Below are 26,817 nucleotides of genomic sequence, written 5' to 3' on the forward strand. Positions count from 1 at the left end.
TGCTGTCCATCTATGTAGTTTTTAGCTTTTGAGTTGTAATTGGACATATTCTGTGTTCAGATGTCTCTCTAGTCTGTGTTGTGAGTATCTCCTTTCAGTCTGTGGCTTGTTTAGTTTTGCAAGAGTATCTGCTGATGAGTTTTACAAAATATTTTTACAAGGCTATTTCTCTTTGAGTTTGTGTTTCGATTCCTCTTGATTTCCCTGAGGAAGATTTTCCAAGCATATAGACAAAAGTAATTAGGCCATGCAAGGCCTGACACATACACCTCTCCAGTGAGTAACAAGGGCTCATTAGGGTTGAAAGATTCTGTCTCTACCTCCTGGAAAGTTAAACAATGGAATTTTTATTTTTCTTGGACCTGACCTTGCACACTTTCTTTTTTTTTTCTTTTTCCTTTTCATCTATAGTCTTTGTCCAGGCCAGTTTCCTAAGTGGAAAGTGCTCTGGGGCTCGTGCAAAAATTCTTGGTTTCATATGACATGTCTTCTTTGAAAATAATTGTTGTAGGCATCAGAGAGTTAAGAGTTGCAAAAAAAGTGTTTTAAAAAAACATTGTGGGGGACTGGGGAAATGGCTTAGCAGTTATGGCATTTGCCTGCGAAGCCTAAGGACCCAGGTTCAATTCCCCAGGACCCACCTAAGCCAGATGCACAAGGGGGCACATGTGTCTGGAGTTCGTATGCAGTGGCTAGAGGCCCTGGTGTGACCATTCTCTCTTTCTCCCTATCTGTCTCTTTCTCATAAATAAATAAATAAATAAAATATTAAAAAAACATTTTGTAAGAAAATAGTGAAACTTATATAAGAAAACGGAGACTGGTCAGGAGGATTGTATTCCAAAAATCTGGGATGTCTGAAAGGTATGGACTTTGCCAACCTTCTCAAGTGCGGTGCCTGGCATGTCCTTGTCCCTTAATATCACCAATGACTGCCAATTAACAAAGAAGCCTTTTGTGTTGTCACCTCCATTTTTCTAAATTGCTCATCTAAATCCTCTCCATAACCTTGAATGTGTGTACCTTCTCCACCCTGATGATCAGCGTGATTTGGAAAATGGTTGTTGAGTGTTTGCTAAATATCAGACACTTAGCAAAATCCTGGTCCCTGTCCACGAAGAATTACCACTTGAGGCAAAATTTCTAACAGCATTTCATGCACAGTTACTTGATGATAAATCATCCTACTGATTCTCCTCATGTGTTTGGCGGGTGAGGGCAGTTTCTTATCTCTTGTTCCAGTTGTCTACTGTCTTGCAGCCTCACATCTTTTGGGTATCTTTTTCCTCATCAATTGTTCTCTTTCAACTGCATTTGTTTTTTCCCCTACAGCACATAAGTTTAGCATCTAGATTAACATTGACACCTATGGCTCTTTCTAATTCCATATCTGGCATAAAGAAAGATCATTAAGCATAACTATTCCCTGTATTTGTACAAGACAACATCAAAAGGTGAGTAATAATTCTTTTAGACAAGATACATTGTTCTACTTATTGTTTATTTATTTTTGTTTGTGTGTAGTATGTGTGTGCTCATGTACGTAGAGGCCAGTGGTCAATACAGAGTGTCTTCCTCACTTGCTATTTTATTTTTTGAGGTAGCATTTCTCACTGCAATTGTAGCTTGCCAGTTCAGGAAGACTAGCTAACCAATAAGCTCTAAGTCTCTGCCTCCCAAGTAATGGAATTATAGGCTCAAGCTACCATACCCAGTTTTTTTGTTTTGTTTTGTTTTTTTTGAGGTAGGGTCTTGCTCTAGACCAGGCTGGCCTGGAATTCATTATGTAGTTTCAGGCTGGCCTTGAAACACAGTAATCCTGCTATCTCTGCCTCCTGAGTGCTGGGATTAAAGGCATGCACCACTATGTCTGGTTTATATATTTATTTAATTTTGGTTTTTAGAAGTAGGATCTTGCTTTAGTCCAGGCTGACTTTTGAATTCACTGTGTAGTTTCAGAATAGCCTCAAACTCACTGCAATCCTGTTTTGGGACTAAAAATGTGTATCACCATTCCCAGCAGCTGGCTTATTTTTAAATAAATAAATAAATACACACACACACACACACACACACACACACACACACACACACACACACAAATTGTCTTGGGAGCACCAAGGCCTCAAGCCACTGGAAATGAACTCCAGCAGCATGTGCCATCTTGTGCATCTGTTTTACATGGGTTCTGGGGACTCAAACCTGGGTCCTTAGGTTTCACAGGTAGGCACCTTAACAACTACGCCATTTCTCTAGCCCTGGTTTTAGTTTTGTGTGTGTGTGCCCAGTTTTTAAGTGTGTGTTAAGGAACTGAACTCAGGTTTGTATGCTTGGGTGGCAAGCACTTAACTGACTGAGCCCTTTCCCTTGTCCCTAGACAAGATATATTACAGCCAATGATATTTCAATCTCTTACAAAAAAATTAATTTTGTTTTTACTCCTATACAATCTCTGGGATATGCTTGTATACTTAAAAGAAATCCCCCCAGTTTCTTTCAATTTCATGGTAAGTTTTAAAAACTTTTCTTTTTCACATTAACAACTTTTCTTCACCCTTTAACTTCGCTGAAACCACAGTCTTGAATAAGCACCTTTAGGGAAATTGTCTGCTCCTGTCGGAACAGTGTGACGCTGCTCTGACCAATCACCCTTCAGCTTTGTCTTTCCTTGCCTGCACTGACCAATCATCCTTCAGGTTTGTCTTCCCTTGCCTGCACTGACCAATCACCCTTCATGTTTGTCTTCCCTTGCCTGCACCGACCAATCACCCTTCAGTTTTGTCTTCCCTTGCCTGCACCGACCAATCACACTTCAGTTTTGTCTTCCCTTGCCTGCACTGACCAATCATCCTTCAGCTTTGTCTTCCCTTGCCTGCACTGACCAATCATCCTTCAGCTTTGTCTTCCCTTGCCTGCACAGACCAATCATCCTTCAGCTTTGTCTTCCCTTGCCTGCACAGACCAATCATCCTTCAGCTTTGTCTTCCCTTGCCTGCACAGACCAATCATCCTTCAGCTTTGTCTTCCCTTGCCTGCACTGACCAATCATCCTTCAGCTTTGTCTTCCCTTGCACGTTCTGGGGAAGGCAGGTCTCTGCAGCCCACTGCAGCCCCAGATCTTCTCTCAGCGCACCACTGAAGAGACGTCCGCTGAGACAGTTGTCCCTCCTGCTTGTCTGTAGATCCTTTCTGGAAGTCTTCCTCCTCTCCCTTCAGACAAGGACCGCGCATGACAGGCAGCGTCCTGTCAGAGACAAGAAGAGAGAAAATTCAAGAATTTACATTGATAGATCAGACTATCAGTGAAAGATAATATAGGTTGAAGAATGCAAATTAGGCATGAGTCTGCCATGCGCTTTCTGTTCACGATCATCAGAATTAGATTGCTATACTACCTGGTCACAGGGATTACTGGCATCAAGTCATGGGGCAAGAAACATAGATAAGAATGCAAACTTGGGCTGGAGAGATGGCTTAGCAGTTAAGCGCTTGCCTGTGAAGCCTAAGGACCCCGGTTCGAGGCTCGGTTCCCCAGGTCCCACGTTAGCCAGATGCACAAGGGGGCGCACGCATCTGGAGTTCGTTTGAAGAGGCTGGAAGCCCTGGCGGCCCATTCTCTCTCTCTCCCTCTATCTGTCTTTCTCTCTGTGTCTGTCTCTCTCAAATAAATAAATAATATTAAAAAAAAAAAGAATGCAAACTTACTGTGATACCGGGTTACCACGAAAAGATACTGGAGGAAAACTTCTCCCCAAACAAGCTATGTCACAGATGGGAGTGTAGACACCCTGCGGGGAGAATCGGGTTCTGTCACCCTACTTTTTAATGCAGCTGTAACTGAGGCCCCTAGCTGGCTCCTCACTGGCCTTCAGCAAGTCTGTGCTTTGCACCCTGACCGTATCTCCCTGCACACCTTCCTTTGAGCCTTGGAGGTGTTTTGATGCTCTGCAGAAGCACGCGTATCTCTGTCACTCACACAGCGCAACGTTACTGAGCAATGCGGAGCGCTCCTTGACCAACAAGACAATATATGAATGTTTTCTCAACTTTTCCCCTCAGGGCAGACCAGTTTGAGATGCTTTTGAAAAAAGTATTTCATTTATTTGTTTACGAGAGAGAGAGAGAGAGAGAGAGAGAGAGAGAGATGGGAAAGGAGAGAGAGAGAGAACTGGCACACCAGAGCCTCTAGCCATTGCAAATGAACTCCAGATTCATGAACCCCTTTGTGCATCTGGTTTTATGTGGGTACTGGGGAGTTGAACCTGGGTCCTCAGGCTTTGCTGGCAAGCACCTTAACCACTGAGTCACCTCTCCAGCACCTGAGATACTTTTTGTAAGATTCTGCTGCAGGTCCAAAGCACTGGGAACCTGTGGTCCACTCACGAGTAATGACTGAGGAAGTTTTACTTTTTCTCCTATTCCACTTCTGTTTCTCTTCTATACCCAGACACTATGCTCATATCCCAAATAAACTACCTACATGTGGAACTTTGTCTCTGTTTTCAGAGAATCCCAGTTAAGGTACTGGAGCAAGAGGAGTAAATATGAGGGCAAGAGAGACAAATCGTGTTCTGCTAGTAGAAATCCTTCTACCTAGAAAACACAAAACCTGTCACTTCTTCTCTAATAGAGAAAATAGTAGGGAGAATAGACTAGATGAGAAATATGAATAGACTCTCTTTGACAACTCTAATCCATAGACATCAAGAATGGTAAGAAGCTTTAGAGTGCCGTACTCCTAAAATGAACGAACCTGTGCATTCATGACCCCACAGAGGACACTGAGACCCCCTCAAGACCCTCACTGTTCTGAATCCATCACCATTTTTTCATAGATGATGGAGGAGGCCAAAAAATGAGACAATAAAACAGAGGAAGGACTACCTTGAAAGACCAGCATCCTCCTGGGATGGAGGGGTGGGGAGAGGGGACAAAAAGGATAAAGAGTCAGTCCATCTAGTGCTTTAAAGTGCTGCATGTGATACTGGAGGAAAGTGACCAACAATGGTGTGAGCAACCAGCCTGATAAGATGTACACACCAGTGCAATTATGGCACAACAGTCTTGGAGGGTAACCAGTGACTTTCTGATTGGTTAGTCTGCTCAGTGGAAAGGAATCCATAACTGGAACTGGGATCTAGGTTAGAATCCTATGGAGACAAAGATTATGGTCTCCAATGACAAGCCTCCCCCCCCCCAACAACTAGTCTGTGGCTAAAAGAGGGGTTACACCTATTAGTCTTCTTAAATTAACAATGCTCATCCCATTTAAGCTACGCTGACATCACTGTGTGTTGAAGAATCTGTTTTATTGTATTTTTTCTTTTTCCATAAGGTAGCGAGGCCCAAGGAGATAAATCGCCCTTTGCTGTCCAGCCTAGGCCCAGGTGAAACCACAGAGGAAGTGAGGAGATGAGCCGGAGAGCTGCTTCCATGGTGAGCCTGACAACCAGCGCCAGTGTGAAGGAGTCAGACGCTGAGGACACATAATACATACCAAAGCACAGATCCAGAGGCTCCTGAGAACTTATTGCTGGAGTAGGCTTACAACACACCCACCACTGCGCAGTGAGTTTTTGCAGAAGAGGGGCCGAAAGACTGTAAGAGCCAAAGGTTGGGATGTTGCACTCTGAAGCATTGCTCCCTTCCAATAACTGACTGCTGCTCTTATAACCCATAACTCACAACCCCATGGGGAATACCAGCAACCTCACTGAGGAGGGCCGTTAGAGGCATGGGGGCGAGGAGGAGGGAAAAGATGGTACCAACGTGTGATGTATCCATAGAAAGTATGCTCTTACTAAAAATGAAAGGTTGAAGGGATGGGAACAGCATCAGCTTGCTGTATGTTTATGTATTCAAGTTCTCAATAGTAATAAAAAAGAAAGGTAAGAAATTCAACTCCTATGGCTCTCCAGAGAGATGGAAGCAAAACAAAACGGAAGTGGATCGGCTCTAATGGTGCACAGAAGCTATGCAAACCGTGGAAGACTCCATCTGGACTGGGCTCATGCCAGGAAACACTTGGTCCAAACACAGAGGCACTGGATGATAGGACACTCCTTGTCGTTTTGTGTGGTTGATTCTGTAAAATTATTTTTATGGAAATCACTTGGGTATTAGGACTGTAAGTTTAGATTCAAGGTTTTTAGGTTTTGCATCTTGAAGAATGTCTTGATTTTGATGGAGGGAAGACGTAGCGCATACTGAGTGTGGAGAGAAGCCTGGCCGGGAGTGTACCTTCTGCCACAAACTCGGAGTGCTCTTTAACAGAGTGCTCCTGCCAGAGGCATCACGGGGCGCTGGGCTGTGTATGGGATGGAAAAATCTGGTCTTTTGGGAAGCCTGTAAAGACTTCTCCGAGTGCCCACCCAGGCTATGACATACCCTAAATATTTTCTAGTTTCATCCCACTTCTGATCTTCATGTCCTCAGAAATCAGTCTCAGCCTGACTCCTCGTCATTAGTGGTGACTTGTTGCTCCCAACAGGCTTTCAAATGGAAGCCACATAATAAACTCCTGCTCAGGCGTACTCTTATAGTCTGTTTATGGGACCTACCAGCAAATTGTTGAAACTCCACATCAACACATGTCCCCACACAGAAAGGCCAGATACTGGGATCAACGTGCCTCAGGCCAGGAAGCCTCTGTCACAACTGGAGTCTTGCCTGTTGAGTAGCTTCTGACTCTGGTCACCCCTGGAATTTTGATTGTGGCCCTGCCAACGTGATGCTCTGGTCTGATTCTCCCCAGAAAGACAACTAACAACCCTTGCCTAAAGGGTAGGCTTGTGTGCCCTTCCTCACGAGGAAAGCAGAAGGAGGGAGAGCGTGGTGTGTCCAGAGAGCATTAACCATCCTTGGGTTCTTCCAGGGCGTTTCTGAGAGCCGCGGGAAGGACTTCCTCCTCCGGGCTGTTCTTTCCGCCCAGCAGGTGAAGAGCTGAATCACTGAGGGTACAAATGGAAAGGGAGGGGCAGAAGTGAAGGCTTATATTTCCTTTTGAAGGACAGCAGCTTCAGTCTAACCTGCCACCTTGCCCTCGTCAACACCTGAAAGCAGCTAAAGTAAGGAGAAATATTTCCGTGCTTTACAACCAGGCTGAGTTGTTGTTGTGGGGGTGGGGTGGGGGAGGAGGGTACAAATAAGAGCAAAATAAGACATTCGGACGATGTGGAATGAGGCAACTCAGAGGTAGCTCACTATGAACCGAATGTGGCCTTTGGCTGCACATTGATGGGTCAGTGACCATGTTGGAATGTTATTGCTAACATGCATTTTAAATTCTTGAAGTTGGGCTCACTTGATTCCATATATTTGGTTTACTTAGTAAAGGAGTTAGTCTGATACTTTGTATTTACTCCCTAATAATCCTCTCTCAAAAGAATTGGCTCTGTTTTCTGTGTGATTTCTCTCAGCTCCTTTGAAGATTCAAATTCCACCCCTCTGGCATTATTAACTAGTATGTGTTGGAAAGGATTTCTCTATTGTACTGGCTCTCGGCATATTTCTTTTCTCATGGCTTTAAAATTAGACTCTTGCATAGCATTGGTATTCTTGGGGATGGGTGTCAAGTGTCATGTTTTATGTTCAGGTGTTAAAGAGAGCATTCTGAGTTTTCTGTATTTCTAGGAATGAGTGTGTATGAAGTTTACAGAGAGTCTGAGGCCCAGAGTGTGAGGATAAAAGAACGTTCTGGCTTAGAAGAGGATGCCCGCGCTAGGCTGTCATGGGACAGGAAGAATCTTCCCAGACTGTGTCTAGGTGCTTCTGAGCTGCTACCTTAGTCCTGTGGGGCCCCCGGAAGAGTTGGCTTCCACATTATGCCCTCCCCCAGTGTCAGTATCTATTTCTGAAAAAAATGCCCCCCTTCTTTACATTTCCTGAATAGAGAGCTGAACTCCTTTTTTCTTAAGCTAGACAGAGCTATGGCCCGAGAGATCTGACTTTTCTTTCCATTTGACCATTGTAACCTTCATATGACCCATCCCATTGGCTTGGCAATTATGTTTCTTACTGTAACATAGATAGAAATGTACATTTTTCATTTGATTTGTATTTTTTAATATTTATTTTTATTTTATTTATTTGAGAGAGAGAGAAAAAGGGAAGGAGGGAAAGAGAGAGAGGGAGAGAGAGAGAGAATGAGAATGGGGGGACCAGGAACTTTAGCCATTGCAAGCAAACTCCAGATGCAGGGGCCACCTGTGCATATGGCTTACATTGGTCCTGGGCAATTGAACCTGCCTCCTTTGGCTTTGCAGGCAAATGCCTTAACTGGTAAGCCATCTCTCCAGCCCTGATTTGTATTTTTAATTTTTTTTTTTTTTTTTTTTGAGGCAGAACCTTACTGCAGCCCAAGCTAACCTAGAATTCATTCTGTACCCCAGACTGACTTCAAAGTTATTGTGATTTTTTTTCCTACCTCAGCTTCCTGCATACTGGGATTAGAGGAGTGAGCTACCATGCCTGGCTTCATAAATGTATTTTCAAGGAAGTTTTCTATGTAATTCCTTCTTTTTAGGGATTTAATTTGGAGAGCTTCTAATTCTGGGGCACTTACAGCTTTTCTTTCCCATTTGGTGGACTGTCTTGGAATCTTTGCATCTTTAATAAGATTCCTTGTTCTTTGAGACTTCTGTCTTATGTGGGTTCCTTTTCTCAGAAACAAACTGGAAAATCTGAGTTAGTCTAGAAGGGGTAAAATATTTATAATGTTTATTTTTTTAATACATCCGGGCTCCTGGGCCAAAAAGAAAGACATTGATAGTTTCCCAGGTATATTTTTCTTCTTTCAAGGAATGCTCAGTCTATTGAGAAAGACTAATAATATATTCAGTGAGTCAAGCAACTGGAAATTCATCCACATTCCTTTGTACATAAAGACAAACAACAAAATGTGGTGGGAATTGTCAGTAGAAGCTATTGCATCAAATTGATTATATGTAAAATTAGCATCCGACCTTTGTTGTGAAAGACTTCTGCTAATAGCTGGGAAAGTAGCACTCGGGGAGTGAGTGGAGGCAGTAGCTCTTCACTACTGCATTCACATGCTACAGCAATGCCTTCCTCCCAACAAGCCTGCCGGTCACTACGTCACATGAACCAATGAATAAAATATGGACTTAAAGCATTCCATGTTTGTGCTGTGAACTGAATTATTGAAGGGCTATATGGTCCAACTTTGGAGTGAGGCAAACAATACTATATTTATTTATTTATTTATTTATTTTGAGCTAGGGTCTCACTCTAGCCCAGGCTCATCTGGAATTCACTATGTAGTCTCAGGGTGACCTCAAACTTACAGTGATCCTCCTACCTCTGCCTCTCTAGTCCTAGAATGAAAGTCATGTGCCACCATGTTAAGCTATATTTATTAACTTTTATTAAAAATTATTTTTATTTATTTATTTGAGAGACATACAGAAAGAGAGAGAGAGAGAGAGAGAGAGAGAATGGGTGCACCAGGGCCTCCAGCCACTGCAAACAAACTCCAGATGAATGTGCCCCCTTGTGCATCTGTTTTACATGGGTCCTGGAGAGTCAAACCTGGGTCCTTTTGTTTTGTAGGCAAGCACCTTAATGGCTTAACCATCTTTCCAGCCCTATTTATTAACTTTTAACTATGAAATTAAGCCTGCGAGGGCCTTGTGTCTTGGATAAACTTTCCAAGACACTATCATAATAAATAGGGGTAATAGGTAATAGGTATAATTTGATAAGATACAATCACTTTCTCTCAAATAACAGCTTGTCTAATAGCATGTGGCCATGGTGGGTGGGGAAGCAGAGGGTTCAGAAGAAGTGGACTCCCTTTACAACCTCAACTTACAATGCGTGTTCTCCCAAGACCTCCCTGTTTCCTCTGGAGAACATTTGAAACACCATGACCCATCCTGCGAGGCTAAAGGTTCCAAATAGCGCAGTGCGGTGTGTGGCATGCATGTGGACCCGTGATTCAGGCACTTCCTCCACAAAGACTTTCTCAGGTGGGTGTGTAAGTGGGCATAGGAGGTTGTCCATCACAGCCCTGCCCATGACACTTGCCCTCTGGGTGTCAGTCTCTGGGGAGCAGACAGACAAAAATGTGGAAACACTAGAATTTGGTAGTCAGAGACAACATGTGTTTCCAGAGCAACATGGATGAATCCTAAAACTGCAGTACTAAGTGCAAAAAAACCCAAAAAACAAACAAAAAACCAAAATACTACTTAACAAAAGCCCTTTTATGAAAATGCAAAAAGTATATAAAAATTGATACTTTTATAAGAACACACAAATAAAAGAATATGCTTTAAATACATTGAGTGTCGTCTAAGGGGATGGATGGGGGGAGAATTAGGTCCAAAGCAATAAGTAAAAAATGGCCTGCATAGTCCAATGACAACTTGTACCAGTAACCTAGAAATGTTATTATTTCAATCTTTATACATGTGGTTAAAAGGAAGAAATAGGCTGAATAATGTGTTAAACTCATGCAACAAAGTGGCCTCACTGTATGTTTTAAAGTTGTTTCTTGGGATTCTCAGCAATTGTAAGGCTCCAAAAACTATATGAAGGCAGTCTACTTTATATTTTGTGACATAAAGACAGACCCTACCTCAAAAGCTAAAACAAAACAAAATTATGTTTACTTGTGAACCTGAATTTACTTCCCTGTACCTGATTCCACTAGTTAGCAAAACTGTATGCAGAATATGGTATGGAGAATGGGTTGCTTGGACACACTTAATTATTGGGTCAACTTTTATTATCAGTCACTAAAATGGTATTTTCAAGGATACCAATTATTACATGTGTTATAGAGAGCTAGGTTAAAATCAACTTGAAGGACAATAACCTGCTAATAACTTAGGCTTATGTTTTAGTGAAATATTAGCAAACCACTGTGTTATATATTTTTTAAAACAGACCATTGAAAACAAAATTATTGTGATCAGACTTGTTCCAGTATAACTGCTTGGTCCTGGTATGTTGTGCTAGGTGGTCTGACCACTAGAATGCACAGAATCTTCTTCTTTTTTTTTTTTTTAAATTTTTATTTATTTATTTATTTATTTGAGAGTGACAGACACAGAGAGAAAGACAGGTAGAGGGAGAGAGAGAGAATGGGCGCGCCAGGGCTTCCAGCCACTGCAAACGAACTCCAGACGCGTGCGCCTCCTTGTGCATCTGGCTAACGTGGGACCTGGGGAACCGAGCCTCGAACCGGGGTCCTTAGGCTTCACAGGCAAGCGCTTAACCGCTAAGCCATCTCTCCAGCCCCAGAATCTTCTTCTTAATGATAATTTTAGAGCCACTAGTTTTAATTGGAGGGAGGTATGATCATTATCTTCACCATAAAAATGCCCTGTGTCATGATTTTGAAAGCCCATAAGTGACACATTTCTTTATGATCGCTGCTACGTGACACTGGATGCATTCCCTCTCTTGGGTCTGAGGTCCATGTTATCTTAGCTCTTTATGACTATTAAGGCACAAAGCACTATGTTTTTTCTGAGGATCACGCCATAGATGCTTGAATTAGTGACACACAAAGTCACACCCCAGGGAATGCACCTTCAGCGAGCTCAGCTCAAACAGGCGCTGGCTGAGAGTGGCATCAGCCGGTAGGTAGACCGCATGAGCAGCGGAGGGGAGGGTTACTCTTCATCTGCCACAACGTCTTAGGGAACATAGGCTTGGACTGGGATTCTAACAAGAGTTCAAAACAGTAATTTATTAGATTATACATGAAAGGTGAAATATTTGCAGATCGTGGGGGGAGGGGAGACTAAGTAAATGATATCACTATACTCAGAATGTGTGAATCAGATGCTCCCCCATAAATTTATGAATTTTGGGTACTTGGTCTCCAGTTGAAGGCAACTTCAGAGGTAGTGCCTAGCTGAGAGAGGTGTGTTGTTGGCTTTGGAGTGTTGTAGCCAGCTTCCCTTTGCCAGAGCGAGCGGGCTGACTGGTCTCAGTGGACAATGGTATATGAAAACAGCAACAACAATAACAAAAAACCTTCCTAAAGTAACTTGGCATGCTTTTAGCTGCAAGTGACATAGGACACAATTTAAATGTCCTATTTAAATGCTAAGGAAAAACTGGGCGTGGTGGCACACACCTTTAATCCCAGCACTCAGGAGGCAGAGGTAGGAGGATCACTGTGAGTTTGAGGCCACCCTGAGATTACACAGTGAACTCCAGGTCAGCCTGAACTAGAATGATACCCTACCTCGAAAATCCAAAATAATAAAAATAAAAATAAATAAATAAATTAAAATGCTAAAGAAAAGTGTTCATCTGACATGACCAGTAATCCCAGTATAGGGCAGATCCAGGGCGGGCAATCCACCTATTCCATGGTATGTCAACCAGGACTCAGTTTTCCCAATCTTTCTCTCTGACAAGCTGGTTTTACTTTCTTTTTCTTTCTTTCTTTCTTTCTTTCTTTCTTTCTTTCTTTCTTTCTTTCTTTCTTTCTTTCATTTATTTATTTATTTTTGATTTTTGATTTTTCAAGGTAGGGTCTCGCTCTAGCCAAAGCTGACCGGGAATTCACCATGTCATTTCAGGGTGGCCTCTGGGATTAAAGGCGTGTGCCACAACGCCCAACTGGTTTTACTTTTCCATCACCTACCTTGAGGTCTCAAAACAGTTGCTGTAATGGCAGTCACCTACAGATGACAAAACTCTGAGAGGAGGAGTGCCCAGTTTCTTCCTGTGGTGGGTGGGGGGGGGTGTCTCTTCTTATCAGAAGGAAGTCTTTTCTAAAGCAAGAATTTCCTTAGCAAGGTTTATGCATTTGCTGTGTCCTAAGCTAGTCACTGACTCAGTTGAAAGAAAGATCTCACACAGCTTAGGCAATGGGGCCTTGTTTCTGGGGCCTGGGAAGGGAGGAGCCTTCTCTCAAGGACATGACTACACATTCTCTTAGCAGAGAAGAAGGGAAGAACATTGCAGCATGGTGGGCCATTGGCATCAAGAAGAGACTATGGGGAGTTTGAAGGTATCAGCACAGAGAAGACATGGTTCAAGGAAGGGATTGTGGGGGGAACTTAGGGATCGCAGGGTGCTCTCAGAGTGGGAGGGGATCATCAGCCCGAGAATCAAGGGAAATCAACTCGGAAATTCAGAAAGATGCTGAGGGAGGGAGAACAATGAAGATCATGTGGACTGACAGGGCGACCTGGAGACTCAATTCCATCATGAGATATTTGGGGTTTTCTGACCTCTGAAAGGGCCATGCAAGTCTTGCCAAGACACTGTCTCTGTCCCTGCCGTCCCCTACTTTTAGCTTCTCACTTCTCATTCTTGTATTAGAAATGTTTTTTTTTCCAGATATTTGATTTCATGCCATTATTTCTGTCACGAATATTCCTCTGCATGCAAATTCCTGACCTAATTTCCTGCAGAAAGTGTATTTGGACTGTCTCACTTTGGATAAGTGTCTCTCCAACATTCTGCCACACATCTACATATCTACTACTGTGTTCTACTTATTGGATTGAGATCCACCCTTGATTTCTTTCATAGGCACTTACTAAGTGGGTCCTCTATGTTCAAGGACAGAATAAAGCAAAACAATCAAACAAAGAGAAACACAAAGTCCTTGCTGTGAAGAAGGCAGTACTCACATTATAAACGCATGTGTGCTGAGTCAGGGGTGTGGGGGAGGTAGAAAATGACGAGGGGAGTGGGGTGGAAGGATGGGGTGAGTTTCAAGTGGACTAGTCAGGGGGAAGCCCTATTAGTGAGAACAGAGAACAGAGAACGGAATGAACTGCTGGCCTAAGACACGCATGGCTAGGGAGAGCTTCCCGAAGACAAATAGGCAGCGTGGGGCGTCCTTGTCATAGTGAAGGAATGAAATGAGACACGACCACAGTCGAGTAACCCAGCAGGACATTGGTAGAATATGGATTCTAAGATGTCCAGGGCCAGGCTGTGGCCTGCTGGCCATGGTAATGGTTATGGCTGCCCCGAGAGAAGGAGACGCCTCTGGCATCTCCAAGAAGTATATAACCACTTCTTAAGAAAATGTCATGGAGGAAGTGAAAACGGAAACAAGTCTCTGAGTGAGGAGAACAGTTCCATATTCTAGGGAGGGAGGGTGGTAGCTTTGACTCCAGTGGAAATACCAGAGAGGGTGAAAAGAGACTACAGGGAGAACAATTCTGATAGCTTGAAGGCGAATAAGAATGAGGAAGTATTCAAGGCGGTGTGCATAGTATTCTCTGCACACCTGCAGATTGTTGGATTATCAGATTGAGATTCTCTCCCTCTTCATTTTTTTAAAAAAATTTATTTATCCATTTTGAGAGAGAGAGACAGAGAGGGAGGGAGAGATAATGGGTGCACCAGGGCCTCCAGCCACTGCAAATGAACTCCAGACACATGCGGCCCCTTGTGCATCTGGTTTATGTGGGCTCTGGAGAATCAAACCAGGATTGTTTGGCTTTGCAGACAAACGCATTAACCACTAAGCCATCTCTCCAGCTCTCTTCATTTCTTTAATTTGAATAAAATGGAAAAATGAATCTGCCGTTTCCTGAGCTGAAGAAATCTGTGAGGGGGCATGTCAGCTAGAGAACGGAGTAATGAAACCAACTATTTGCTTTTCAGGCTAAGACTGAGGTATCTATTTATCCAGGTGGAGATTTTGAATATGAGTATGCAATTCTATATATGGGTCTGGAATTCAGGAAAAGGATAATTTCAGGAGTCAGTGAAATTGTTGCAGTGACCAAGTATCTGAGAAGACAAGCTTCAAGGGAAAGGTTTATTTCCATGCATAGTTTCAAAAGGTTCACATTCACGGGGAGGGGGTGTGGACCTGCTCCTATCATGGTGGCCAGGAAGGAGAGAATGGAAGAGAGAAATGGTTATGGAAAAGAGAAAGAAAGGGCGAGGAGAAAGAGGATGAGAGAGAGAGAGAGGAGGAAAGAGAAAGAGAATGAGAGAGAGAAAGAGAGAGAAAAGGAAGGAGCTAGCACAAGGTGAATTACTTTTTCCAGCCAGGCTCTACTTCCTAACATTTCCAGAACTTCCCTAAATAGTGTTCCCAGTTTGGGACCAGTTGCTCATTATGTGAGCCTGGAGGGAACATTTCATATTCAAACTGTGACAAGGGACCACCAGCGTATCAGGGTCATTTGAGGGAAGAGGTGGGATGAAATCATCTGGGGTACTTGTGTGCATCCACGAGGGGCTTAGATCTGAATTCGGAGGTATCGTGATGAATGGAGGTTGACAGTGGGAAAGACATGGCTGAAGCCTCGCCCAGGAGGCAGCTGTGAGCCAAGAGATCCTGGGCATCTGGAAGTCAAGGCAAGGAAGTTATTTGTGGGGCAATCAGCCCCTTGAAGAATGCATCCTCCTTGAGAGCTCCCTACATTTATTGGTGTTCAAAGTTTGTGGGACTGATAACACGCCTTCAAAGATAACACATATCCCAGTGTCTTCTTTTCTTCCCTCAGATCTCCCACTTCCATTCCTCAGTGTTCATTCATGGCAAGGCTGTGAATGAGATTAAAGGACTTTCTTTACGTGCATGTGACAGGAGTTACTTGTTAGCTATGCCTTGTCTTCTGACAGGGGTACCAGGAATGAAGTCCTGCCAAGGAGCTAAAAGATGCCAAAAACTTTGCCCAAGTGTAATTCCTTGTCTGGCTTTTAAAAATTTTTTTGTTCAATAGTGATGCACATGGTGATGGTCTCTGTCTGTGAGACTGTGATGGGGGCGGTCTAGTGAGAAAATAACTCGTTTTTCCGAGTTGGTGTCTTAACTCACAGAAGTCAAGCAGATGAAGGCAGAATTCCTTCTGCTTTGCTTCATAGCAATTACGAATCAGCCTGTAATGTTCGTAAGTTATGGAGAGAAGGCCTTGAGCTATTAGATTGAAGGGCAGCAAACCTTCCACTCATTCGAATCTACAATTATAATTTCTTTCATCCTGTGGTATTTACTAATTTGAAAGAAACTGTGACAGTGCATGAGGTTTTTCATGAAACGGTATGCTGGCACGTTGAAATCCATTAAATATGATCATTAAACTGCGGATTTATCGAGCGATCACCACAGATCCCACCCCCTTCTGTTCGCAGGCCGTGTTTGGCATGAAGATGAGCGCCCTCAGCGCCGCGAACACCGAGTTCTGTCTCGATGTGTTCAAACAGCTGAACAGCAACAACACCAGCGAGAACCTCTTCTTCTCCCCACTGAGCCTGTTTTACGCTCTCAGTATGATCCTCCTTGGCGCCAGAGGGAAGAGCGCAGGGCAAATCGAGAAGGTGAGGACCGGAGGCGAGATGCCCTCAGACCCGGAGCAGCCGAGCACCCCGTACTGCCTGCCAGACTCCACTGGTCATCCTAACAAGAAAACGGCCATCTTGCGCATGACAGAGGGCATGTTTGGCAAGTCACAGAACAGAGTTCACCGCAAATAATGTGACACCTACCACGTTTCGCCTCTGCCATTCTAGTCCCAACACGTTTGCCATTTCCTTTTAGATTTCCTCTTTTCTGTAACTTAAGTGCATAAAGAACATATGTATGGTACCATGCTTTTTGCTACCTAAAAGATTACACTTATAATGAACCCTAACATTTCAGAAGTTATGAAGTGCTTAAAATATTTTTATTTATCTTCAGGCAGGGGCAGTGGACACAGAGAAAGAAATGGCTGGGGGCGGGGAAGTGGGCACCCCAGGGCCTCTTATGCAATCAAACTCTGGAGGTATGCGTCACTTTGGGCATCTGGCTTTTTATGGGCACTGGGGAATTGAACCCTGCCCGTTGGGCTTTGCCAGCCAGTACCTTTAACCACTGAACCATTACTCCAGTCCTATTAAGCTTTCTTAACAAGGCTCCATGACAACATTGCATAGGAAGCTGGACTGTCATTTCCATTTTACAGATGGGGAAAACTGAGATTTAATGAGAAATGATAATATTTCAGATTAAAGGGGCCAAGAATGGTGATTTTCTATCTGTTTTTATTGTTGTTTATTAAAGTCTTCAAGGAAATCACTTGACAACTCTTAAGATACCCACATGTCTTATCACTGCTTGTATTGTGTAATGTTTTACCGAGCTCTGGCTGGTCATTTCCCTAGTTAAAGGCCTAGAAAGGGTAGGAAGAATACATCAACATGTACTAGCCAAGAGCTTAGCCCTCAGAGCCTGATGAACCATGGTGTGGGGGAAGGGTCTTTTTTTTTTTTCTTTCCAGGTAGGGTCTCACTCTAGCTCAGGCTGACTTGAATTCACTATGCAGCTTGAGGGTGGCCTTGAACTCATGATGATCTCTTGTCTCTACCTCCCAATTCCTGGGATTAAACATATGCTCCACCACACCGGCTGATCTGTTTGAACTCAGTTTCCCTAACATAAAATGCAAGTAATTCTGTCTACTTCTGAAGTTATTGGGAGGGTGAAATATTGTCACTGCACAATTTAGGACTTGGAATGTGATATTGTTGTATTGGCCTTGGTCTGAAATGAAAAAGTAAAAGCAGCTCTACATTTTTATAGGCTCTATTTTATTTTTGAGGCCAATTGGTTGCTTTTTCATCTTCTAGGTGCTCCACTACAATCAGTTCTCAGGATTCTCAAAACCAGAGCTGAAGGGGCCGGCTGAGGTAGGATGATGTCTTTGCTGCACTCGGAGATGAGCTTTAACATCGGGCCATTGAGAAAACCTGACCCTTTATTTGGCCCACTAGCAAGTTTGTCTCCCCTGAGCTCTCCTTGTAGCTTCCTGACAAGCAGAGCAGCCTATGGGGTTTCAACTGTGATAATCACCATAGCAAGATATGACTTCATCCGTGGACTCGATCGTGGTCATCTTTATCCGACCTTTTCTGTTCTCGGCCTCATGTAGAGTTGGCCAGGCTCACTTACAAATTGTTAGTCTTTTTTTCTTTTTTTTTTCAGTTTACTGAGAGTGACTGCAGTGAATGAGAGGGGCTCCTGATGATGTGCCAGACAATTGTATGCTGGGTGCTGTATCCCTGCCCACATGTTCTGCGGCAGTGGTGCCCCCTTCTTCCCAGGATGAGCATTCAGTCATATAGGGTTCCACAGGAAACTAGTCTGCAGTGCTGGACGCTATGCATTCATGCTTATGCTCAAAGAAAACTGGCTTCCCAGAACCCAACTTATTATTAGGAGATCAGATCCCACAGTATGAGAACTGTTGCTTTAGGGAATATAGATATGGCCTATATACTGTCTGTAGTTTGAGAATCATTGCTTTAGGGAACATAGGTATGACCCATACATTGTCCATCAAGTCTTTTTTTTTTTTTTTTTTTTTTTTAGTTTTTCTAGGTAGGGTCTCATACTAGCCCAGGCTGACCTAAAGTTCGCTATGTAGTCTCCGGCTGAACTCTCTGAGTTCCTCCTACCTCTGCCTCCTAAGTTCTGGGATCATAGGCGTGCACCACCACACCCAGCACAGGGACAGAGAGTATGGGTGCGCCAGGGCCTCCTGCAAATGAGCTCCACATGCATGTGTCACTTGCGCATCTGGTTTTACGTGGATACTGGGAAATTGAACTCAGTTTGTTAGGCTTTGCAGGCAAGTGCCTTAACTGCTGAGCCTCTCTCCAGCCCTGTGCCTATCAGTTCTTAACCATTTTTTGCGGGGTGGGGGGGCGGTCTATCACATTTGCAAGCTTAGCAGAATTATTACCATGAAGGAGAGGTGAATAGTTCTAGTGAAAGCTGACATGTTTGATTAAATAGTTACCTAAAAAACCTGAAGCATTTGGCCAGGTATGGTGGCTCATGCCTGTAGCACTTAGAAAGCAGGGGGAGGAGAATGGCTGCAAATTCAAGGCCAGCCGATTCTACAGAGGAAGTTCTAGGCCATCCAGGGTCACACAGTAAGACCACGAGGTTAGGAGGACAAAAGGGGTTAGCAGGGTACACGATTGCCAGACGTTAAAAAATTGAAATAGGGTACACCCCTTCTTTTTCCTCTTATGGGCCAGTGTTTCAAGGTACACAGAATGGTCCAGCATCGACATACCGCTGTAGGCTTTCCCACAATACAGCCTCTAACAGAACCAGGCTGTCCAAAGCCCTGGTAATAGAATTGTTCACATGTACACCAGGAAGGTCGGGAAAGCACCGGAGTCAGCGTGTGGCGTGTGCCCAGGCCGGCTTCAGGGGTCTGTGCTGTGAGACCTTAAAGGCCTTGTGAGCGTGTCCAAAACAAACAAACGAAACAAAAACATGTCAGCCGGGCCTGTGACAGCATCAAGCGAGCTGTCCTTCCTGAGGAGCAGAAAATTGTCACAAAGGCATTGCAGGCACAAGCACAGGGTCAGAAAGCTAAATTAATAAGAAGATGTTTTAAATAATAAAAAGCAAGGATTATTATGTGGCTTCATGCTAAAAAAAAAACACATTGAAATAGTAGAAAGAACAAGAAAGCTGAGATATTGAAAATACAGTATAGGCAGTTACAAAACTTGGATGTGGGTCCTGGATCCCCTTCTAGAAGCTCTGCTCACAAGGCCTTCAGCTTTTGAACAACAGTCACAGGGCGAGGAAGAACATAGGATTTCCCACACAGCCGGCGACCAGAGCCGTGGGCTGGTGACACGATTGTGCAAGAGGAAGCTTTGAGAGCTCTGAACTCCTTGCGCTCGTTGCTAGTCCATGTAAAGGAAACCCATCACTCCAGATGCCGTTTCCATGATTGTTTCTGACTCTCCAGTAACGAGAGCTCAGACGTGTCTTCTCTCCTACTTTTGCTTCCTGCTGCCAGTGCAGCCAAGCCCGAGGGATACACTCAGAGTTTGCGGTCCTGCTCTCCCAGATCAACCCGCGGAACTCCGATTACACGCTCAGCATCGCCAACCGACTGTACGGGAAAAAGGCCATGACCTTCCACCGGGTAGGCACTGCTTGCTCTTGTGTTGAAGGAGAAAACAGTGACGGGTGATAAAGTAATCCTTGCATGCAGTCTGTCGTTTAAAAAAAATTATGTATTTATTTGCAAGCAGAGACAGAGATAAGAGAGGGAAGGAGGGAGGGAGAAGCAGAGGGAATGAAAATGGGCTCGTCAGGACTTCTGGCTGCTGAAAATGAGCTCCAAATGCACGCACCACTTTGTGCATCTAGCTTTAGGTGGGTTTTGGAGAATTGAACTCGGGTTGTTCAGCTCTGCAAGCAAGGACCTTGTCGGCTGAGCCGTCTCCAGCCCCCAGTTTGTCATTTTGCTTTGAATATTTTGGAACTAATAATGTCAATGAGATGATGGGTGAACAACCAAACATTTTTGAACATTTTTTGTTTTGTTTTTTGGTGGGGAGAGGATAAAGGATTTGGATCTTGTTAATTTTGTTTTATATAAACAAATATGTATGGATTTTTCTTCCTTCCAAACTTGTAGACATGAAGTCCTTTTGTCTCTGTGTAAGGGCTTTAGAACATGTTCACATGTAAGTTTTTTTTTTTGTGTGTGTGTTCTTTACACTGCAGTGTAATTTTGTGTTGCTTTTCAATCGTCCTTTCCTAAAAATAGCAATATTTAAGGTGTTCTGAGAAACTGTACCAAGCCAGGCTGCAAGCTGTTGATTTTGAACTGTCTACGGAAGAGACGAGAAAAAGTATCAATGCTTGGGTTGAAAGTAAAACTAATGGTAAGGATAAGCTCCCTGTGTGTGTGTGTGTGTGCATGTGTGCGTGCATGTGTGTGCTAAGTTTATTTGTGTGGTGTAGAGAAGTGCCCCGAGTCCATTCCATGAACCATTAAGGACTATGAAGTGCTGATAATGCAGTATAACAGCTGATAGAGTTAGATCAACAAGGAAGAAATTAGGGGCATATCTTAGACCATCCCTTACAAATTATTTGTCCTAAAAAATCTATGCCACGTGACTCTGAGAATGAATACTATTTTAATTTAAAAAACTGAAAGTCTGGGGCTGGAGAGATGGCTTAGTGGTTAAGTGCTTGCCTGGGAAGCCTAAGGACACCAGTTCAAGGCTCCATTCCCCAGGACCCACGTTAGCCAGATGCACAAGGGGGCCTATGCTTCTGGAGTTTGTTTGTAGTGGCTGGAAGCCCTGGCACGCCCATTCTCTCTCTCTCTGTTTATCTGCCTCCTTCTCTCTTTCTGTCATTCTCAAATAAAAAAATTAAAAAATGAACAAAAAATTGTAAGTCTTGATTTTAAAATTTACTAAAATTTTACTAAAATTCTATCTTCCATCATGCTTTACAAGCAAGTGTTTTTAACTGTGGAACCATTTTGCCAGCCCTTAAAGAATTTATTAAATAAAGCAACAATGTATAGTAATATATTGGAAGTAACTATGAATAAGGTAAGTTGAGTCACTACTAATATACCATGCCCTAGGCATTATCTTCTGATTAGAAATAGCCAAACAGTCCATGCAGTTTGAACAAAACCTTCTTTGGGGAGAATCTCATATTTAGTATGAAAAAAAAGTTGATCTGAATTTCTTACTCCAAGTCAATTCTCTATTAACAATAAGTGAATATCCGAGTAAAATTTTCTTTTGTTTGTTTCACCTCAAGGAAAAGTCACCAACCTCTTTGGTGAGGGCACCATAGACCCATCCTCAGTCATGGTCCTAGTGAGTGCCATATATTTCAAAGGACAATGGCAAAATAAATTTGATGAACAAGAGACGGTGAAGACCCCCTTTCAGTTGAGTGTGGTGAGTATGTCATTTTCAGACTGGTAAAAAGTTCTGGAGAATGCAACCATCATTTAAGGACAATGTAGGAGAAGCAGTGAAAACATAGCTCCAGGTTGCAAAAGATTTTCTCTTCTCCTTGTTGAGAAACAGACACTGCCCTTCCTCATGGGACATGATGGTAGGACCTCTGCCCAGTGAAGGGCCCTGACCGAGAGGAAACCTCTTCCTTTTATGCATTCTTCCCATTTACACAGGCACTTGCATCCCTAACAGCCAATACCACTGTTATTTGTATCCCATAGACTTCAATTAGAATTAAAAAGATAATGATCTCATTATTTTTTAAAAATTATTTATTTATTTATTTATTTGAGAGCGACAGACACAGAGAGAAAGACAGATAGAGGGAGAGAGAGAGAATGGGCGCGCCAGGGCTTCCAGCCTCTGCAAACGAACTCCAGACGCGTGCGCCCCCTTGTGCATCTAGCTAACGTGGGACCTGGGGAACCGAGCCTCGAACCGGGGTCCTTAGGCTGCATAGGCAAGCGTTTAACCGATAGGCCATCTCTCTAGCCCTGATCTCATTATTTTGTTTTCATGTTTTTAGCTAAAAAATTTTGGCTTTGTTTTTTAAAATATTTATTTATTTGTGAATTGAGAGAGAGAGAGAGAGAGAGAGAGAGAGAGAGAGAGAGAGAGAGAATGGGCATGACAGGGCCTCCAGCCCCTGCAAAGGAACTCCAGATGAGTGTGCCACCTTATGCATCTGACTTATGGGAGTACTGGGGAATTAAACCTGGGTTCTTAGGCTTAACAGGCAAGTGCCTTAATTGCTAAGCCATCTCTCCAGCCCTTGACCTTTATTTTGATAGACTCAAACCATCCACATATTGTTATGACTATATCATATCACCTCTACTTTTGGCTTATTTTGCCTTAAAAAACTTGATACCCTGTGCAAAGGAAGATAATAAGCGAGTACCCTGGGCAGTTTGCCCTTACCTTCGAGTGCTAACACAGGCGTTTATGTTATAAAAAGTCAGCACACATACAATGTACACCCACATACATGACTTTGCCATCAGTTTGTAATCTTTTCTGTTAACAGGGTAAAAGCGTACCGGTAGAAATGATGTATCAGAGTGGAGTATTTAAATTGGCCTTCATCAAGCAACCACAGATGCAAGTTCTTGAGCTGCCGTACGTCAACAACAAATTAAGCATGATTATTCTGCTTCCAGCGGGCAGAGGTAATCTAGAGCAGGTAAGACCAGGAGCCCTAGGTGAAACCCATGAGTGCCACCCTTCAGAACCATGTATGTAGGTAGGAGAACCAACTCATCCTTTAAAAAACACGTCGTGAAGAGGCTAGAAAGGTGGCTCAGTGGATAAGAGCCCTTCCTGCGTAAGCACGAGGATGTGAGGGGCCTGGGTGGGCCCTCCCGTTTGATCCCTAGGACCCACGCAGGCAGCCGCGTGTGGCCATGCACGTCTGTGACTTTAGTCTTGTGGGAAGCAGATACCCTACTATTGCCAGACTTTGTGAATAAACAGTGAACGCGGGGATAAGTAAGAGACTCTAACTCAGATGAGAATGGGCTGACGTGCTGCGGAGTGGAATATCCAGTGTTCTACTCTGGTCACCACAGGCGAGTGCATGGGGCACCGCACGGGCACCTACACGTGTGTAAACACACCACACACATATGCCACACTCCTCCTACACACACACACTCTCTCTCTCACACACACAGCACAATAAAAGTCATACAGAGCCAGCGTGCCATGCCTTAAAATGCACATGTGCACTGGTCCTTTGACATCTAGTAGGCTTCTTTCCATAGTAATTAAATTATGACACAGGCTGAACTCCCAATCCTTAGACATCTAATTAAGGCATAGTTTTCTGAGGGGCAGTGTTTCTGTTTTGATCATACCATGTTTCTGTGGTTATCCATTAACATCCTGCTTTTGTGGGGGACATGAAGACCACAGCATGAAGAGATCATGGTGGTGGCTGGAGTTTGGGTCCAATCCCCTCTCCCTGGATGCAGCCAGAGCTCCTTAGGACAGACACACCTACGAGCGGCCACACCTCCACCACTGAGCTAGCTGGATTACTCATGCACAGTAGGACGGCCACCTTCAGAGTTACTGAGTCAACTCGTGGCCAGGTCAACCAGTGCTGGCTTTAGGCATAAAGAATTAGCACCGATGCGTGGGGAAGGCTAGAGAGGACTTCCTGGAAGAGTTGGGCAGGGCTGTGTACACACGGATTAAGGAGAGGGGGGAGGATCAGTGGAGAGAGAGCTGCCCTAGGAGAAGCGTAGCTGTGACTGTGGGAACAAGCAGGAGTCCAGCTGTGGCCAGCTCAGAGGACAATCAGCCCTGGGGGCCTGGGGGCTGCCAGAGTGGTAGAAGTTTGGATCCAGACAGCAGTTTGGACTCTGCATAAAGTCTTATACAAATACAAAATGTCTAAATTAGAGAGGATCTCAGCACAAGTTTGCTGGAGGGTTAGCTCCGCGAGGAACTCTCCGTGAGTAGAAGAGGGATAGAGTGAAGAGAGGGGACCCTGGTGTTTCAGGCAGAGTAAAGACCACGTGTAAATATATTAACAATGTGAGACAATCAACATGGGTTTGTATCATGAGGTCATGGTGATTTGTGTTAGGGCAGCAAAGGAAAAAACAATGAGAATGGATACTTTGGAAGTTTTCTGTGTTGTTTTATGAAACAATTGTTATAGAAGGTGATGGAAATGTCTTAAACCCCAAAACTAGAATGATGAGACTGATAAATGTTTGGTGTTTTGAGGAGTCGAGGCAGTGGCCACGGGGAGGTGTTTGAGGGATTGACAAAAAAAAAAGACGAAGCTTGATTTACAATGAGAAATCAGGAGCCACTCTGGGAAATCTCAGCCTAGATGTGGGAGCTGAAATGCCAGGCAGAGTATTAAAATCATTGAGCAAGCACCTGGAGGTTTGATATCTAGAGCAGCATTAGAGAAAACAAAGAAAGTTGTTGGGTGATAAATGCTATCAAGAGCAGAATATGGAGATCTGGAGTCTTAGGAACCATGAGAATACCAGGTTCATAAAGAAGGTGTGAGTTCATGTGCGGAGTTGAGGATCAACTAGCCGTGGGTGGATCCACCCAGGAAACATGCACGCAGGGACTTTGGAGGCCATAAACAGAAAAGTTCAGGCACACCCCAACATGCTGGGACGTCAAGAGGCACGATGAGGGACAGAGGAAAGGACTCAGTGGGAAAAGTACTTTCCCTGCAAGCACAGGGACCTGCGCCCCAATTCCTGGCTTCCACATAAAATGGCTGACTCAGTGGTGGGGGCTGTAACCCCAGCGGGAGAGGCAGAGTCAGGTGGACGCTTAGGCCTTCCAGGATAGCTTACCTAGCCACATCAGTGCACTTGAGCTTTGGTGTGAGAACTTTTCTCAACAACTGCAGGAAGAGACGTGACCTTGAACTCTGGCATCCCCACGCATGTGCCGACTCACAGATGCACATGCGTGTCCACGTGTGTACACACCACGCACACTTAAGGACAAAAGAATGCATGCTGGGCACGTTAACGGGGAAGTAGAGAGTAGAAGAAGACGACAGAAAAGAAATGCGTGGCTACCTGCCCGACAGGCAGAACAGACGTGGGTCAGGGGAGAAAAGGCAGCGATGAAATTGGGCCATTCCCGCTGAGAATTACAGGAACAAATCCATCTCACCCCGAGGCTGGGCGTTTGACTCACGCGTGCTTATCTTGTTTTGACTCTCAGATAGAAAAGCAGCTGACCGCGAGGACGCTGAAAGAGTGGACCAGCTCTTCCAACATGGTGCAAAGGGAAGTGGAGGTTCACATCCCCAAACTCAAACTGCAAATCAAGTACGATCTAAACACCCTGTTAAAGTCCTTAGGGATGACGGATATCTTTAACTTGGCCGAAGCTGACTTCTCTGGAATGTCACCAGACAATGGCCTGTATCTATCCAAGGTCATTCACAAGTCCTACGTGGATGTGAATGAACACGGCACCGAGGCCGCCGCAGCCACCGGGGAGAACGTTGCTGTCAAAAGACTCCCCTTCCGGGATCAGTTCGTGGCGAATCACCCCTTCTTGTTCTTCATCAGGCATGTGTGCACCGACACAATTCTCTTCGCCGGCAAGTTTGCCTCCCCATGAGCAGCGGAGCCGCAGAGTTCAGAGTCACCTGGGAACTCACGGGGACTCCAGTTGCTTATTCTCAAAATTGATCCGTGACCCTCCTGAGCTTGTCCCATGAGCTAGCGGACCTAAGACGGTGGCAGCCATGGGGGAAAGACACGTTTCTACAAAAGCTTTCCTGGCTGCCTTACTTTAGAGGCCTCATTTGAGTGTTGTCTGTGTGACACAACTAAGCAAATAAGGGGGAAAAGAATTAAAGGATTTCATTCTTTTGATTTGGCTCTGTTGAGCAGCTAGCTTGTGAATCAGGAAGCACACGCCTTCAGCAAACCAGATGAAGGGAATCTCCTTTGGCTTTCTTGCCTTGTTCAAATATAATTGTATGGATTTTAGCTCAGATATCTGTATTGACCATAATAAATGCATACGATGTCATAAAGTCTTTGCAGATTTCTAGTGCATTTAAATAACCTATAAAGGGAGTTTCTTTTTTTTCTTTCAATAGGGACACCTCTATTTCAGTAGAAAATTTCATTGAAATTTTTGGTTAAATCTTTTGTGTGTGAGTGTGTGTGTGTCTGTGTATTTCATATGCATGTTCATATATGTTTGGGAGCATGTGGGGTGTAAGTGGGGGTCAGAGGATAGCCTCAGATGTCATCCACATATATCCACCTCTTTTGAGACAGGGTCTCTTGGCCTGGAGGTTACCGGCTAGGCTAGAGTAGCTGGATAGAGTGCGTGGCCAGCAGGCGCCAGGGATCTGCCCCTCTCTGCCTCTGCATTGCTGGGATCACAAGCCGCTGCGCCAGGCTTTCCCATATACCGGGACTCACACTCAGGTTCCTGTGTTTGCAGGGCAAGCGCTTTACCAACTGAGCAATCTTCCCAGTCCTGGTCAAATGTCTTTTCGGTACCAAATTGTATTCTGTAGGGGTTGGGGAAGAGGTTTCGGTGGATAAAGCC

General features: G+C 44.2%; 1 protein-coding gene across 1 annotated transcript; it reads left to right on the forward strand.

The window, feature by feature from the left end:
- Nucleotides 1–6,944: 6,944 nt before the first annotated feature.
- On the forward strand, nt 6,945–26,290 carry Serpinb11 (serpin family B member 11). Its single transcript, XM_004654799.2, has 8 exons — nt 6,945–7,067; nt 16,096–16,281; nt 17,572–17,631; nt 19,770–19,898; nt 20,529–20,646; nt 21,548–21,690; nt 22,781–22,936; nt 25,465–26,290. Exons 2-8 carry the CDS (start codon nt 16,108–16,110, stop codon nt 25,867–25,869), a joined length of 1,185 nt encoding a protein of 394 aa, XP_004654856.2. The 5' UTR covers nt 6,945–7,067; nt 16,096–16,107; the 3' UTR covers nt 25,870–26,290.
- Nucleotides 26,291–26,817: the final 527 nt, after the last annotated feature.

Source organism: Jaculus jaculus, chromosome 15 (assembly GCF_020740685.1).
Source record: "Jaculus jaculus isolate mJacJac1 chromosome 15, mJacJac1.mat.Y.cur, whole genome shotgun sequence".
NCBI classification, from domain to species: Eukaryota; Metazoa; Chordata; class Mammalia; order Rodentia; family Dipodidae; genus Jaculus; species Jaculus jaculus.